We start from the raw sequence: 18048 nt of genomic DNA, 5'->3' as shown, positions 1-18048 counted from the left end.
CAAGTTAGAGACACAGTGCTTCCACTTGCACTTGCAGGACCCGCAGACCAAGATCCTTTTATTAGATTCATTGGTGTGATGTATCGCAGCCCTTGTTGGGGGCCAGATCTTTCAAATGCAGAGTGGGCTCATGTGGAGCGTCGGATGATTCATGGTAAGCCGTCAGTTTCCCACCAGATCATCTAGGCCGAGTTTGGATCAACTTCAGGACGCTATAGACGATTGTGGCTAGCACCATCCTCCTCTATGGCCCTAGCAACTGCAGGTGATCAAAGGTACTAGGTCATTGGGAGGGTCATATTGATGTTATGCTATGACTCTATATTGGTGTCCTTACGGCTATGCAGCATGTAGCATGTAGTATGGGTGTCGATGCTCGTTTTGTAGCTCCACCCTTTTAGCTTCTTTGTATCAGGTTTCCGAAGACTTTAATAAACTTTCTTTTCTCTCTATTGCCTCTTCAGAGACAGTTCTGGGATATTTTCCCGCTTTCTCTCCTTTCCATACCAGAGATGCCTAGCTGCCTTTATTCACAAGGCAGTTAGACACCGGGAGCGTCTACTTCCATCACGGGCACAGGAGCAAACCTCCTTGATAGACTCTTCTCAGAGCTCGATCACTGATTTCTTCTAGCCAGACCATGCGGACTCCCATACCACGAGGCCCCATTATGATCGTGACACAGAGCCGACGACGCGACAGCTCAAACAGAGAGTGGATGCACATATTACACTTGGGGATATTCCTTCCTTGTTCAAAGTTGGGGCTCCACCAATAGGGGTTATAGTAACCCTTGTTAGACGTAGAACTAAGACCAAGAGACGACACAGGGCCACGTCCGCAGGCAGCCGCCCCAGCACTCTATCTCTGACTTTATGCCCTCACTACCTCATCCCCCTTGACGCTCTGATCATGAGGATGTTAGTGTTGTGTATACGATCATCATTCTGACATGACTATGTAGCATTCAACAGTTATCATTTGCAAGACTATGTAGGACTGAGCACTTATCATTTTGCATTTTGCATTGGGGTGGATGCTCGTTTAGTAGCTCCACCCACGTAGCTTGTTTGTATGAAGATTTTTCAGTCTCAAAGACCCATCAGTCTTTCGAAGATTTTAATAAACTCTCTCTCTCTCTCTCTCTCTCTCTCTCTCTCAAATAAGCTTACCACTGTCCATGACTTTGCGAATAGCATGATTTAACCTGTCCGCTACATATATAATACTCTCCTTGTCGATTGTCAAGCTATTAGAATGGTTAAAAAGAGCTTCTTTAGATGGCCCATCTGCGTATCCAGATATGCCTAATGATGACCCTGCAATCAGCTCGTATGTGCCATCTGCAAAAAAATACCACAATGGAAATGAGAAGATTGTGAATCTTTCAATCAACATAAAATGTAGTACTAAAATATGAGTAAAATAATGCTTCTTCAAATGTAATTTGGGAAGTGAAAAGCAGATCGTCAAGACTGAATCTGAAGTAGAAATATCATGGATAAACAAAGCCATCAGAGTGTATACTGTGTCAGTCCAAATACTAGCCATAGTCTAGGAAGGGTGAACCTGGATACCCTCCATTGCCTCTGTACACCTGGCTCTCCAAATATGCCAAGCTGCAATGCTAGCCAAAATCTCCCAAGATGTGTCTATTGAGGCATGAGCAGCTCTGAAAGGAGTGAGGGGAACATCCTAGAGGGAACAAGACTCCACTGAGTGTTGCCGTACAATGAAAGCTCGATCTAGATCATGTCTCTCGAAAAACACCTGTGGGCAGTGAACCCCAGGTCATATAGAAAGGTGATGTATGAAAGATGCTGAAAATCCTAGCAACACCTTTACAGATCATCCTCGCCTGTCTGCACTCCCAAAGGCAATGCTGTACTGACTCAACTGCCATGTGACAACGAGGACAAGTAGGGTCGGCCCCAAACCTGGATCTCCAGAGGTTCACTGCAATCTCTCCATGAATAGAAAGCCAAAAGAAAAGAGTGATCTTTCAATTCCTGAGGCATTTCCAAAGCCTACGCCAAAAGTTTTTCTCCAAAGCTGCGGAAATCTGGAAACTATCTCAATGTGGCACTCTGGAGGGCCTGCAACCTCTACTGCTGAGCTGAAACCGCATTTCTAACTGTGTACTTCCCTCCCTTCTAGCCTACATGTTCCCTGAAATCCTCCCTCTGCTCCAATAGTTGAAAACTTACCTGGTGCAAAAGCATCAATAGATGCTAGCAAATTAGATCATCTCCAAAGACACATGAATAGACAGACTCCAGATAAGTTCATTTCAAAACTGATCCATAATAGCGCTGTCCATAATTGTGGCACGCTACAAGTACAACTGAGATACTACTCATTCATACTCTGCTCAATGGACATCAATGCTATATGAAGTAGCGGGGCTAGTAACACAAAAGGCATCCATTCAGAGTGAATCCTCTACAAAGGAGACTAGGGATGGGTGTAGCCCAATTCCAACGGCCCACCATAGGCTAATTGGTGTTGGTCCCAAAATGACCAGCCAAGCCAGGAAGGCTGACTAGCCAAGCAGCAATCCTCCACCATTTCCCTTGTGCCACCATTTGGCTGCTCACCTTCACGTTCCACCATCACTGCTTGTATCACCATTCAACTTGCCACACCAAATTTAGGAAGGGGTAAGCTACATAAAGTGAAACCCATGGGGACATGTGAACTGCATAGGCTAATGTAGGTTCTCGGGCAAAACGGCCACCTTTTTGTTCCCTGGCCTGTGTGGACCTCTCCCACAACCCTGGCTGATATGACACCAAAAAATACATTGGAAAAACAGCAACGAAGTATGCACCGATGTCAATGCCAACGCTTCAGAACACGTGATCTTGTCCTCCTTCCCTCATGTTCATCAGGTTCTTCAATTGGGTGTCCTTCTCTACTCCAAAAGCCTTCTACTTCCACCACGTCTTGTATGTCTGCCTCACGTCCTGTGCATGTTCACACGATATAGCTACCTGTACACTAAGTTGTATTGAACATAACATGAAGATATACATGTGAACCCCTTAGGGTTAGGGTTAAGGTTAGGGTTAGGGTTTGCCCCTATGCCCTATGTAGATGGTGCAATTTACACCATCCTCAACACCCCCTGTTAAATTGTACTGGAGTAGAGGGTGCATGTACAAGACTTGTCTGTGGATTTCGTTTGGTACATATGAGAGCATCCAAAACTGAAAAGAAAACTAAAAGAAATCAGAGTAGTATGTGCGTATGTGAGCACAAATCCAAGGCTGTCCTGAACGAGGTGAGTGTCTGTGGTGTGGCATCCAAAAAAACAGCCGTATCATCTGCCAACTCACTATCCAATAGCTCATCCTCCTGCCTCAACAGAAGACTCAGCCCTATAATATCAGCTTGAGCTCTAAGGTAATAGCTCATAGCTTAGGCCATAAATAAAAAGAGAAAGGGGGGCTAAACAGCATCCCCGACGGACCCATCTGGTAATCTGAAACCTGTCTCCCTTGACTCCACCAATGAGAACCTGGCTATGGGCTGATCTTTAGAGAGCTGACACCCCTCTGATCCATCCATCTATGAATCGAAAGCGAGCGAGGATACCCTCTAGAAAGCCTCAGCCTACTCTGTCAGAAGCTTTCTCAAAGTCCAGGAGTAGAATGGCAAGCCTATGGCCATTATGCACAATCTTTACAATGCATGGCCCACTAGTCAGAAGTCTCCCAAAATGAGAAGATGTTATCGAAGACTCCTGCCATGCACAAATCCCGTCTGCATATCATGTATAAGATCTGGAAAAAAAAGTTGCAGACGTAGGCTGATTGCTTTTGCTAAGATCGGTCTCCACTGAGACACTAAATTCCTGCAACCCCCTTTTGGGATAAGATGAATGAGGCCCTCAGTAAGTGATTCTGGCATCTCACCCGAGTCCCAAATGCCCTACAGGGCTGAGATAATGTGATCACCAATCTGATCCCAAAATGAAATAAAGAAAGACTGTGTAAGCCCATTTGAACCAGGGCACTTGCGCTTGTTAAGGGCAGAGAGAGCAGCCCTAAACTCTATGTGGGTGAATGGTGCATCAAGTGAGACTATCATATCTCTAGTGACCGACATAGGTAAGTGCTGCCAAATAACAACTCGAGCATCATCTCTAGCCCGTGTGTCAGCATCTGCTGTAAGAAGGGAGGCATAGAAATCTATGGCTACCTGCAAGACGGCATCTGAATGTGTCTGTAAACTCCTGTGAGTCAACAAGCTGTGAAATGCTCTCCTTACTATGTCTAGGGCCAAGGGTAGAGAAGAACTTCTTGTTGACCCTACCTCTCGTGTGAGTCTAAAATGATTCTGTGGCATGAAAGGCATACTCTACTCTCTGATCTAACAATGACTACTGCCGAGCCCTTGCTGCAGCAAGGCACTCCTGAACCCAAGCATCTGTAGGCCTCTTCTGCTCTTCCCTCTAAAGAGCAACCAACTGCTGGCGGATACCTTTCTCTTGCCTGAGAATCTCACCTCTCCTGATACGAGAAAATGAGTGGTAAAAGTCGCTAATATCTAAGAGGGCTGCAACTATACCTGAAGGGGAAAGCTACCCATCGTGCATGTGAGATACCCAAGTCCGCAACACTGCCTCTATGAGGCCCTCCTCTGTGTAGAAGGCATTTGGAATCCTGATACTGGTAGAGCAACTCCTCACATGAGGATATGAAACAAACATATGATTTGAAGTGAACACCCCGGGTGTAATGCATACTGTCCCACCTCTATCCAGAGCCCAATCATCCACATAAAATCTGTCAATCTGTGCATGGATAGGCATCTGCAACCTCCTGTTCGACCAAGAAAACATGAGTGACTGCGGCTGAGTGTGGAAAGCATCTCTGCTACTGTACCAAAAAAGAAAGGAATCCCAAGATGCTCTCTCTAGGGAATGGATAGCACCTTCCCTATCTCCTCTTTTGTCTGTGGGCATCCATGTTGAAATCCGCCGAATGATCCAAGACTCTGCAATGCAAGACCAAGAAAGCAGGTCCTTCCATAGAAGGACACGGTCCCCCTCTTGAATTGGGGGCATAGAGGTTTAAGAAACCAACCTTATGCCCACCAATCAAAAGAATGATCCACTGAGCTCTAGAGGGAATTATGAGCCCATGTCCAATCACCAAGGGTAGCATCAAAGAAGAAACATAAATGCAAGTATCTCCCTTGCTAGTGCCCAAGGCGGGTGACCAAAAAGTATGGCCTGAGAGAAGCTTACCCGACTTGGCACAATCCTTGACATCCAGTTTGTGTTCCTAAATCATAAGAATATCAATGGGGGCCCCAGTAACACCTGGATGAAGTTGGTTACGAATTAGTTGCCTAAAGGGGCGGTGAGGTACACCTCCGAGGCCTTGAATGCTCCAACTGACAATTCTCATCGACGAGAGGACCCTAGATGAAAAACCTTACCCGACCTGGTAGCGGAGATATCCCTCTCCTGAGAAAAATTCCTCCTATCAAGAGGAGGGAAGTCAATTGGGGAAAGCACTGCCACACCTGCAAAAGGGGAAGGTCTATCCACGGTGATCTAAACAAGATGCTCCCCAAGGGTACAGGGTAAAAACTCCTCTAACTCAAACTCTACCATCTCTGCCAGAACTGCAAAAGAATTCATGAATGATGCTTTTAGCGCAGAAGTGTGGAGGATCTACGATGCAAGGGGGGCTCCTTGAAGAGAAGGCTGGACAACCAGATTTGGAGAGTCTCGTAGATGAAAGAGAGGGTGTGCATAAGCGAAAGGCTGAGCACCCAATAAAAAAAGGCCTATGTACATGATGGGATGGGGATTTCTGACCTTTCATCGATGATGGTTGTCCTAAGCGAGCTGGGTAGTGATAGAGAAGGAGAGGAGGTGGTGCTGTTGCAGCTTTGTGGGAGTTACAAGCTGTTGTCCTTGATGGAAGCTTAGGAGTGTGGGCTGTGGGTTTATAGTATTCTGAGGCTGACTGTTCTCTGAGTTTTGGGGGAAAGTTCAGTTCAGTTCAGTTCTAAGTTTATCTGTTTCGGGCTGTGTAGTCTTTTGGCTCTCTCTGAGTCTGTGTGATTCATGTTCAGTCAATTTTTGTGGGGAGACACCTGCTCTGGAACCTGGTTCATAAGCTCATCATCTACGAGCCCACATTGCAGCTGATCCCTATGAAGTCTCAGGTATCTGACGTGGTGAAGTACATAATTCCTGGTTGTCTTTCCTTTTTTTTCTTATCATCTTTTTGGCGATCCTGCTGGGGACAAGAGGAGTTTTGAATTGAGATTGGGTACTCAAGACAAAACGGCCCAGAAGATTGGCTCGGGAATGTTGCTTAAATTTCTGTGTGGTTAGGGATTGAAACTATGAAGACAAAGCCTCACATGAGAGTGATTCATTGTGAGTTATGTGGGGAGTGTGGACACAGGAGAGATAGATGCCTTGATGTTGAACTTCGGGTGATACGTCTCCGTGCTAAGGTTCAAAAGGCTTTGAAAGTAATTGCTCTTAGGAAGAAGAATGCCAGTCAGATGCAGGGTAAGTTTTCTTCAGTAGAGTGATTATTTTTGTTTTCTTCCCAGAAGAGGTTGGGTGGTATTTCTGGTTAAGATAAGTTAGTCAAGAGGAGAGATGGCTCGTGAATTTCCTCGATTTCACGGGTTGCCCAATGAAGACCGAGAGAGGTTTTTAGAGTGCTTAGAGTTCACAACTCTTATTAAAGACAAGAATGCTCCAGAAGTCCTTCTTCAGATTCTATCCTTTTGTCTGTTGGGAGAAGCGAGAACTTGGCTGCAAACTTTCTCTGCAAGGATGCGTGATGATCAGGGTGTTCACAAAAACCCGACTTATCCAAAGGTGAGGACAGCTTTCCTAGACAGGTTTATGTGTGTTAGAGATCCTGATGGCATTTGGAGAGAGCTATGTTTATTGCAACAACAGCTAACTCAGCTAGTGGATGAGTATGTGTGAGAAATGGGAGAGAGAGAGCAAATGAGAGAACAAGAGGCAGGAGAGAGTGAGAGCTGAAAGCTTAGTTGCAAATAGATGAGTATTACAACTGAAAAGAGTGATGGGTTTTGTCTAAGTGACAAAACCTTATCACTTCACTAACCATAGTTAGTGATCTAACTATGGTTAGGGGGAAAAACCTCTAAGTGAAGGAAAAGTGCCCCTAACCTACTTATTACATTACATTGGCCACTGCTAAATTATAGCAATAATTCTAACACCCCCCTGCAGTGCCAATGTCATGTACAAGGAAAAGATCAATCACCAAAAGGAGATAAGTTCAAGGCACTGCGAAATGCCTCAAACTTTTCACGTGGAAGTGCTTTGGTGAAAATGTCTGCAACATTGTCATGTGTTGACACATAGATCATGCTGATCTCTCCTGCATGCAACTTCTCTCTGACGTAGTGATAATGAACCTCAATGTGCTTCGTGCGAGCATGAAACACAGGATTCTTTGCCACTGCAATAGCACTCTGACTATCAGTGAGAATTGGAGAAGGACCCTCCAATGAAAGATGAAGATCAGCAAATAAACGACGCAGCCAAACACATTCAACTGTCGCTATGAAAGCTGCCCTGTACTCAACTTCACATGAAGAGGTAGCCACTGTAGATTCTTTCTTGCTCAACCAAGAAATACAAGCTTTCCCCAGAAAGAAACAATTGCCACTTGTGGACTGCCTAGTGTCATAATCTCCAGCCCAATCTGAAGCCTGACTGTAAGATGTGGCATCAACTGATTCTCCTGCATCATGCATTGTGAGTTTCAGCCCCGGCTCCATGGGAGTGGCTATGGGCTTACAATCATGCATGTTAAATCTGTCCAAGAGTTTCTGCGCATACTTGGACTGAGACATAACAGTGCCACGTCTCTCTTGAGAGAACTGGATTCCCAAATAAAAGTGAAGCAGCCCCAAATCTGACATGTCAAAGGTGGTCTGTAAATCAGCTTTGAAATCTGCAATATTATCTTCATTGGACCCTGTGAGTAGTAAGTCATCGACATAAAGAAGGATGACTAAAATTTCCCCCCCATCCATCTTGATTTAGAGGGTGCTCTCAGTAGGACTATTGTGCAGCCCCTTGCTGGTCAAAAAGGCATGAATCTTGGCATACCATGCACGAGGGGCCTGCCTATTTCAGCCCATACAAAGCTTTGTTTAGCTTGCATACCTGAAGTGCATTTGCTGTAATTTCAAAGCCTGGAGGTTGTTTGACATAAACCTTTTCCAGCAAGTCTCCATTTAAGAAGGCTGTTTTTATGTCCAACTGATGAACATTCCACTCAGAATGTGCAACCATTGCAATAACAGATCGGATGGTGGTCATCCAGGATGTAGGAGCAAATGTCTCCTCATAATCTATGCCCTTTTTCTGAGTATAGCCTTTAGCAACCAGCCTTGCCTTGTATCTGTCAATGGAGCCATCTGGCTTCCGTTTCACCTTGAAAACCCATCGTGTACCAATGGCATGTTTACCTGGTGGCAAGTCTACGACATCCCAAGTCTGATTTTTCTTAATGGACTGCAACTCATCGTGCATGGCATTCATCCAATGCACATTGTCCTTTGCTTCTTCGAATGTTGCAGGCTCCTCCTCATCGAGAAGAGTACCTGCATATGCTGATTCCACTGAATTAGCACCTTCCATGTGCCTTGCTGCACTACGAGTCCTGCCAGGTAATGGAGCATCAATCTTACTCTCCATGAGAGTCTGTAACAGCCAGTTTGGGACTGTTTTTGCTGCATGTATGTCTGCAATTTCTTGCTGAACCACCTGTTCCACTGCCTGTGGAGGTGGCAAGACATCTTGTGGCTGAACTGGAGCATCGGGAGGTGGCTGTAAATTCTGATTTGCATTAGAACTATCAGCAGGGGAACCCAAGGCAATGGGTAGTAACCCCTCCAAAACATCCTCTGAAAAAGAAGGCATATGAAATTCAGCCTGAGTGTGAGCTGAATTTTCTGCAAATATCACATCTCTACTGACAATGATCTTGCGTGTAGCAGGATTGTAGAGACGGTACCCCTTGCTTTCTGCACTGTACCCAACAAATATGCACTTAATTGCCTTATCTGACAACTTGTGCCGAAATTCAACTGGCACATGAGCATATGCAAGGCATCCAAAGACTCGGAAATGATCCACTGAAGACTTTCTCCCATTCCAGACCTCATAGGGAGTTTTTGTTTTCAAAGCCTTAGTGGGAGCCCGATTTAAAATGTAGTTGGCACACATCAGACCTTCAAGCTAGAATTTGTGAAGCATGTGTTTGCTTTTCAGCATACATCTGTCCATCTCCATAAGAGTTCTATTTTTCCTCTCAGCTTTGCCATTTTGCTGAGGGGTCAGCCTCACTGTGAGCTGATGCACAATACCCTTACCTTTCAGAAAAGCATCAAAATCTGCAGACAAGTATTCCCCACCTCTATCTGTGCGCAATGTCTGTATGTTGAGTCCAGTTTCATTTTCAACCATGGCTGAAAAGTGTTTAAACACCATGAACACTTCTGATTTGCACTTCAACCCAAACACCCAAGTGAAATTGGAGTAATCATCAATAAAAGTAACAAAGTAGAGATGACCACCCAATGATGGAGTCCTCATGGGACCACAGACATCACTGTATATAAGCTGTAATTTGCGGACAGCTTTAACTGAACCATCCTTTTTGAAGGGGAATCTATGCATCTTGCCTAAAATGCACCCTTCACAGGCATGTGGAGGAGGTATCTCAAGAGGTGGCAATGCATCAACCATAGAGTGCTTCTGAAGCGTCATCAAGCTGTTGTAATGCATGTGGCCATATCGGGCATGGCATAATTCTGCATTCTGCATGGCAGCAGTAGGAGTAGAAACTGCAAAAGCATGGGCTGCTCTTTTCTCAAAAAGATCAAGCTGAAAAAGCCCATGCAGCAAAGTACCAGATAATCTCAAGGCATAATCATTTTCCCTGTCTCAGACAGCACATTTGTCATCCTCAAAGATGACCTGAAATCCAGCTCTGTTAAGAGTGGACACTGAAAGAAGATTCTTGGTGATACCAAGCACATATAAGACATCTGAAAGTCTGAAAACTGAGCCATCAATGGCAGTAAGCTCAACTTCTCCTGTGCCACGTACTGAATATGACGAGTTATTGGCACAAGTGACTTTCTTACCAACGGGAGGTGGATGCAATAAAGTAAAGAGACACTTCCTAGAAGTGATATGCTTGGATGCACCGCTGTCAAAATACCAAGTATTCAATGTTTCATTGACACTGAAAGCAGATGCATCCGTAGAAGAGTCATAACTGCAAGTCAAAAATGCATATGTATCATCATTACAAGTGGCTGTACTATCCCAAGCATCTGGAGCAGCCAGCCTAGAATCTGAAATGCAAGATAAAAAGGCATAATCCTGTCCAACAAAGTTGGCTGCAGCATCCCCACTGTCAGATGCATGAGGAGCTGAATCTGAAACAGCCATACCGGAACTGTTTCTCTTCTCTTTTGCAAGCCTTTTCCTGCATTCTGCAATGTGATGACCTGGCTTTTTGCAGTAATGACAAAAACCCTTCTTCTTGGGCTTACTTGCATCATTTTTAGCCTTTTGTGAAGGCTGTCCTGACCCACTGGAAGGCTGATTTACTGATGTCTTTGCCTGTCCCTTTGTTTTTGACTTGAACTTTGAGAGCATAGCTTGTTCACCTGCACGTGAAGCCAAGTTTTTCCTAGTCTGCTCTTCCTGAAGCAGAAGTCCTATCAACTCATGAAAAGTGAGAGGATTTGCACCCCCTGTCAATGATAAGTTCAACGAGGTATGAAAGCTGAGATAAGACTCAGGAAGAGAATTCAGAGTGGTAGTAATCATCTCTGAATCAGGAATAATCTCATCTATGTTCAATAATTGCTCTCTGAGATCCTGTAGCTTTGTGAGGTGGACTGACATGGAGTCACCCTCTTCCATATGTGTATTACTTAACTCTCTTTTCAAGAAAGATACCCTTGCATCATTCCGGGCTACATACATGCTTTCTAAGATATCCCTCGCTGCCTTCGAGGTCTTACATGCTTTCTAAGATATCCCACGCTGCCTTCGAGGTCTTACACGACCGGATATGCGGAATGATAAATCTTTTCACTTCCCGTGAATCCCATCTCTTCTGCTCTGGAGTAGTGGCTATAGCTGCACCAACAACTTGTTCTGCAGCTGCACCCTGTGCACGACCTCTTCCACCTCCTTGCTGAGGAGGGGTATTAGGTGCCATACCTGCTGGTCGGATCTCACCCCCATTCACATAATCCCATAGATTGCAAGAAATCAGAATATTGCGTACCATAAAACTCCAGAGGGAGTAGTTGGTACCATCCAACTTGTCTTCCTGTGAAAGACCACCGAACTGGAAATCATTCTGATTTTGCAGGGCCATATCTGAGAAAGAGATTTTAGCAGATACAAGACTGAATTCCCTTACTGGGAATGAAATGCACAACTCCCAAAAAACACAGCCAAGCACTGGCTATAAATGCAACTCAGATTTCTGCACTTGCACTGTCAGAAATCTGTCCAAGCATCAAAAACTCTCCAGAATCTGACAAAAGTGCTGCAAAACACTTCAAGAAAGGCAGTATGAACTGAAATCTCCAAAATTGCTCTCCCAACACAAAAGCCCCAAAATAGGCCCGAAATTGCAACCAGAAAGGGGCAAATTGATCAAAAGCCCCAAATGTTGCAAGAATTGCGCTCTGTCTGCAAAAGCCCCAAATTTCACTGCGAAATTGCAATGTAATTACAAAATCCCCAAATTTCTTCAAGAAATTGTATTGCAGAATTGAAAGCCCCAAATTTTGAGCTTGAAATTATCTGCAAAGTCCCAAATTTTGTCTGCAAGATTGCAAGCAAAACCAAAAAGCCCCAAATTTCTGAAGCAGATTCTGCAAATTGATTGTAATGTCTGCAGCAAACAAGATGCCCCAAATGTACTCCCAAAAACTGAGCCAAACAATGGCTGTCTGCAAAATGTGCCTGCCAAAGATCACCTGCACATGAAGGAAACCCTGTACGGATCTGCAGGTACAAATCTGCAAGTACGAATTTTTGCAGCTGGACTGTACGATCGTACGGAAATACTGTTGCGGTACGGACTAGCAGATCTTAAGTACGGATCTACGTAACAGTACGGAGAAGTACAAGCGTACGGCGACAAGCTGTACGGTACAGTACGGAATGCAGCGCTACACGTGCAGTACGATGACAATGATCTGTACAATGACAAGTGGCGAATGGCAGGGCGTCGCAGGTACGAAAGCAACAGGTACAGTACGTACAGGTACAATAGGTACGGCAAAGTACGGGCAGGTACGGACGAGTACGGGTAGGTACGGACGAGGTACAAAACTGTACGTAAACAGTCCGTACATATTGTACGGACGATCTGTACGGACTGCGATTGTACGGATGGCGTGCTCCAACGGGAATGCAGCATACAGACGGAATGCAACAGGAGGAGGAGCTTGGGCTAGGAGCAGGAGCTCAACGAGGCTCTGATACCAAATGTGAGTATTGGGGAGAGAGAGAGCAAGAGAGAGTGAGCTGAGAGCTGAAAGCTTGAAAGCTTAGTTGCAATAGAAGAGTGTAAGAGTACAACTGAAAGAGTGAGAGATAAGGTTTTGTCCTAGTGACAAAACCTTAGTAGTCACTAACCATAGTTAGTGAACTAACTGCGGTTAGGGGAGAAAACCTCTTAAAAAGGGAAAAGTGCCCCTAACAGCTTATTAAATTACATTGGTCACTGCTGAATTATATCTATAATTCTAACAAAATCCCCCCCATCCTTCTTGATGTAGAGGGTGCTTTCAGTTGGACTGTTGTGCAGCCCCTTGCTGGTCAGAAAGGCATAAATCTTTGCATACCATGCACGTGGGGCCTGTTTTAGCCCATACAAAGCTTTATTCAGCTTGCATACCTGAAGTGCATTTCCTGAAATTTCAAAGCTTGGAGGTTGTTTGACATAAACCTCTTCCAACAAGTCTCCATTAAGGAAGGCTGTTTTTATGTCCAACTGATGAACATTCCACTAAAAATTTGCAGCCATTGCTATGACTGACCGGATGGTTGTCATTCTGGATGTAGGAGCAAAAGTCTCCTCATAGTCTATGTCCTTTTTCTAAGCATATCCTTTTGCGACCAGCCTTGCCTTGTACCTGTCAATGGTGCCATCTGGCTTTCTTTCAACTTTAAAAACCCACCGTGTACCTATGGCATGCTTACCTGGTGGCAAATCGACAACTTCCCATGTCTGATTTTTCTGAATGGACTACAACTCATCGTTCATGGCATTCATCCAATGCACATTATCCTGTGCCTCTTCAAATGTCTCAGGTTCCTCCTCATCAAGAAGAGTACCTGCATAAGCTGATTCAACTGAAAGAGCACCTCCCCCATGCCTTGCACTCCGAGTTCTGCCAGGTAATGGAGCATCAATTTTACTCTCCCTGAGAGTCTATAACAGCCAATTTGGGACTGTTTTTGCTGCATGTATATCTGCAATTTTGGGTTGAACAACTTCTTCCACTGCATGTGGAGGTGGTATGACATCCTATGGCTGAATTGGAACATGAGGAGGTATCTGAAAATTCTGATTTTCATCAGATATATCAGCAGGGGAACCCAAGGCAATGGGTAGTAACCCCTCAAAGACATCACCGGAAGAAGAAGGCATATCAAATTCAGCTTGAGTGAGCTGAATTCTCTGAAAATATTACATCTCTACTGACAATGATCTTGCGTGTGACAGGATTGTAGAGACGGTAGCCCTTGCTCTCTGCACTGTACCCAACAAAAATGCATTTGATTGCCTTATCAGACAACTTATGCCGAAACTCAACAGGCACATGAGCATAAGCAAGGCATCCAAAGACACGGAAATGATCCACACAAGGCTTTCTCCCTTGCCAAACTTCATAGGGAGTCTTGGTCTTCAAAGCTTTTGTGGGTGCCCAATTCAAAACATAATTGGCACACATGAGACCTTCAAGCCAAAATTTATGAGGCAATTTTTTGCTTTTCAGCATACATTTATCCATCTCCATAAGAGTACGATTTTTTCTCTCAGCTTTCTCATTTTGCTGAGGAGTTAGCCTCACTGTAAGCTGATGTATAATGCCCCTGTCTTTCAAAAAAGCATCAAAATCTGCAAACAAGTACTCCCCTCCTCTATCTGTGCGTAATGTCTGTATCTTGAGTCCGGATTCATTCTCAACCATGGTTGCAAAGTGTTTGAAGACCATAAACACTTCTGATATGCGTTTCAACCCATAAACCCAAGTATAGTTGGAGTAGTCATCTATAAAAGTGACAAAGTAAAGATGACCACCCAATGATGGAGTCCTCATGGGACCACAGACATCACTATGGATAAGCTGTAATTTTCAAACAGCTTTAACTGATCCATCTTAAAAGGAGATCTGTGCATTTTACCAAGAATGCACCCTTCACAAGCATGTGGAGGAGGTGTTTCAAGAGGAGGCAATGCATCAACCATGGCATGTTTTTGAAGCGTCATCAAGCTGCCATAATGCATGTGTCCATATCTCGCGTGCCATAACTCCGCATTCTGCATAGCCGCAGTAGGAGTGGAAACTGCAAGAGCATGTGATGGACTTTTCTCATACATGTCAAGCTGAAAAAGACCACGCAACAGAGTGCCAGACAATCTCAAGGCATAGTCATGCTCTCTATCATGGACTGCACACTTGTCATCTTCAAAAATGACCTGAAATCCAGCTCTGTTAAGAGTGGACACTGAAAGTAGATTTTTTGTGATACCAGGCACATACAAGAAATCAGAAATTCTGAATGTTGAGCCATCAATGGCTGTAAGTTCAACTTCTCCTGTACCACGGACTGAATAGGAGGAGTTGTTGGCACATGTGACCTTTTTACCAACAGGTGGTGGATACAGAGATGTGAAGAGACACTTCCTGGAAGTGATATGCTTTGAGGCACCGCTGTCAAAATACCATGTATTATGTGTCTCATTGACACTGAAAGCTGATGCATCCTTGGAAGAATCATAACTGCATGTCAGAAAAGCATAAGTGTCATCATTACAAGTGGCTGTACTGTCCCGAGCAGCCAACTGAGAGTCTGAAATACAAGACAAGAAGGCATAGTCGTGCTCCACAAAGTTGGCTGTAGCTTGCTCATTGTCAGATGCATGAGGAGCTGAATCTGAGACAGCCATACCGGAGCTGTTTTTCTTTTCTTTTGCAAGCCTTTTCTTGCATTCTCCAATGTAATGACCTGGCTTTTTGCAGTAATGACATATTCCCTTCTTCTTGGGCTTACCTGCATCACCCTTAGCCTTTTGAGAAGGCTGTCCTGAACCATTGGAAGGCTGATTTGCTGAATTCTTTGCCTGTCCCTTTACTTTAGGCTTGAATTTTGAGAGCATGGCATGTTCACCTGCTCGTGAAGCCATGTTTTTCCTGGTCTGCTCTTCCTGCAGTAGAAGTCCTATCAACTCATGAAAAGTGAGAGGATTTGCACCCCCCCTCAAAGACAAATTCAACGAGGTATGAAAGCTGAGATAAGACTCAGGAAGAGAATTCAGAGTAGTGGTAATCATCTCTGAATCAGGAATGATCTCATCAATATTCAACAACTGCTCTCGTAAATCCTGTAGCTTTGTGAGGTGCACTGACATGGAATCACCGTCTTCCATATGTGTATGAGACAATTCTCTTTTCAAAAAAGACACCCTGGCATCATTCCGAGCTGCATACATGCTCTCCAAAATATCCCATGCTGCCTTTGAGGTCTTACACGACCGGATATGCGGAATGATGAATCTTTTCACTAAAAGAGAAATACACGACAAAGCTAAAGCATCACGTGAATCCCATCTCTTCTGCTCTAGAGTGGTAGGTATAACTCCACCAATAACTTGTGCTGCAGCTGTACCTTGTGCACGACCTTTGCCTCCTTGTTGGGGAGGGGTATTAGGTGCCACATTTGCTGGTCGGAACTCATCCCCACTTACATAGTCCCACAAATTACGAGAAATCAGAATATTGCGTACCATAAAACTCCAGAGGGAATAGTTGGTACCATCCAGCTTGTCCTCTTGTGAGAGACCACTGAAACCGAAATCATTCTGATTTTGCTGGGCCATGTCTGAGAAAGAAAATACAGCAAATGCAAATCTAAATTCCCTTGCTGGGAATGGAGTGCACAAATCCCAAAAAAACACAGCCAAACACTGGCTAAAAATGCAACTCAAATCTATTTAATGTCTCTATCAGAAATCTGCCAGAGCATCCAATCTCTCCCAAAACCTGCCAAAAGCGCTTCAAAGCACTCACAGAAAGGCAGTGTGAACTGAAATCTGTCAAATTGCTCTCCCAACACAAAAGCCCCAATTTGTGGCTTGAAATTGCAACCAAAAAGGGGCAAATTTACTAAAAGCCCCAAATTTGCAATTCTTGAACAAAAGCCCCAAATTTGGAGTTGAAATTGAGACAAATTTCACCCAAATAGCTAATCTCCTGCAAAAACCCCAATTTCTTGGCCAATCTTTGCAATTTGCTTGCAATGTGTGCCAAAAAATGGACAAAAGCCCCAAGCTTCAAATTGAAATTGAGCACAACTTGGGGCAGTTTGACAAAAGCCCCAAATTTTAACAAAATGCCCAATTCACAGAATATGCTCAAATCTGTCCAAAAAACTGCCTAGCCAAACAATGGCTTCCTGCAAAGAAATGTCTGCCAAACAATATCCTCCTGTAGAGCAAATCCTGCAAAAATGCAAATTTCCAAGCCCACCTTCAAACTATACGAACTAATAGTACGGAATTGTCAGTCCGTCTGTACGGCAATTTGTACGGGAATGTATAGAAGATGTATGAACAATCGTACGTACTGTATGGCAAGCAGCAGCCAGCGATGTACGGATGACTTAGGTGTACGGCGCCACACGTGCTATACGAAAGATCTGTACGCAGCTATACGGAACTGTACGGATAACCGTACAGTCTAGCGATGACTTGTACGGCTCTGCTCTACTGCAATGATGGCGATGGAGCTGTACGGAAGTCAGCGCAGATACAGTACGAAAGCGGGTACTACAATTGTACGGTGCTCCAGTTGTACGGACGTATGGTTGATGCAGGCTGATAGTACAGATCTGTATGGGGCTGTTCGTACGAAATTCATACACATGTACGAACGACGAGCATAGGAGCTGTAACGGCGCACGTGTGAGCTGAGCGCAGCTGCACGGAATCACAGCTTGCAGGTGACTGTACGATGTTGGGGTAAAGGGTAGTGTGCCCACCCACTTGTACAATGCCCATGTATACTCATATATATATGATAGAGGAATAAGCTGGAGTAGCTTTTGCTCCACCACTTTTGGTGTCTCCTTATCCCTTTGTGTGTGCTCTCCTCTCCCACAACTGGTATCAGAGCCCACGGCGTTCGATCTACGAGGAACTCTCTGAGCTTAGCAATGGAGCTGTCGGGAGGGTGATGGCCGCCGAGCACGGGCATGGAAGGAGCTATTTGTTGGCTACGAGTGTGCTGCTAGCGATGGCCGTGAGGTCAGCTGTGAGTCCCATTTGGAGAGGCTGTGGACCTTGTTGAAGAGAGCTGCGGGGCGTTGAAGGTCATTGAGGCGAGCTAAAGAGCAATCGTTGAAGTGCCATGGAGCGAGAGCTTTACGAGCTGGTCGTTTGATGTGGCTGAAGCATGCTTCCATCGGTGTTTGCAGCCCATGGTTGTGGGTGAGCATTGAGGCTACTGGCTGGTGAGCAGTCCGTGGCATTGAGATTTGCAGGAGCTGGCTGGTTGTGACTGTTAGCCAGTTGTCGTTCGGCGTGGTGGCTCGATGGGTTGGCTCATTGGAGCTTTTCATTTGTGAAGCTTGAGTCACTGAGGGTCGTGAGGCCTCTATTGCAGGGTGCTTTGGAGTAGGCTGGTAGAGCAGAGCCGCTGTTTAGCCTTTGTGATTCGATGGGACGATGGAGAGGCTTAGGAGCCACTTTGGTC

The 18048-nt window shown here is 44.9% G+C and overlaps 1 protein-coding gene across 1 annotated transcript in view; it reads right to left on the bottom strand.

The window, feature by feature from the left end:
- The window catches only part of LOC147890517 (uncharacterized), a 60390-nt gene that overhangs the window by 19349 nt on the left and 22993 nt on the right, over nt 1-18048 (bottom strand). The window contains exon 3 of the mRNA XM_087390309.1: nt 1173-1343. Within this exon, the coding sequence (XP_087246435.1) occupies nt 1173-1343 (171 nt within the window). The remainder of the gene's footprint in view (nt 1-1172; nt 1344-18048) is intronic.

The sequence above is a fragment of the Dipteris shenzhenensis genome, chromosome 19 (assembly GCF_047967505.1).
Source record: "Dipteris shenzhenensis isolate YYH24624 ecotype China chromosome 19, Dip_SZ_1.0, whole genome shotgun sequence".
Lineage (NCBI taxonomy): Eukaryota > Viridiplantae > Streptophyta > Polypodiopsida > Gleicheniales > Dipteridaceae > Dipteris > Dipteris shenzhenensis.
This window is presented reverse-complemented; position numbering and strand designations above follow the sequence as displayed.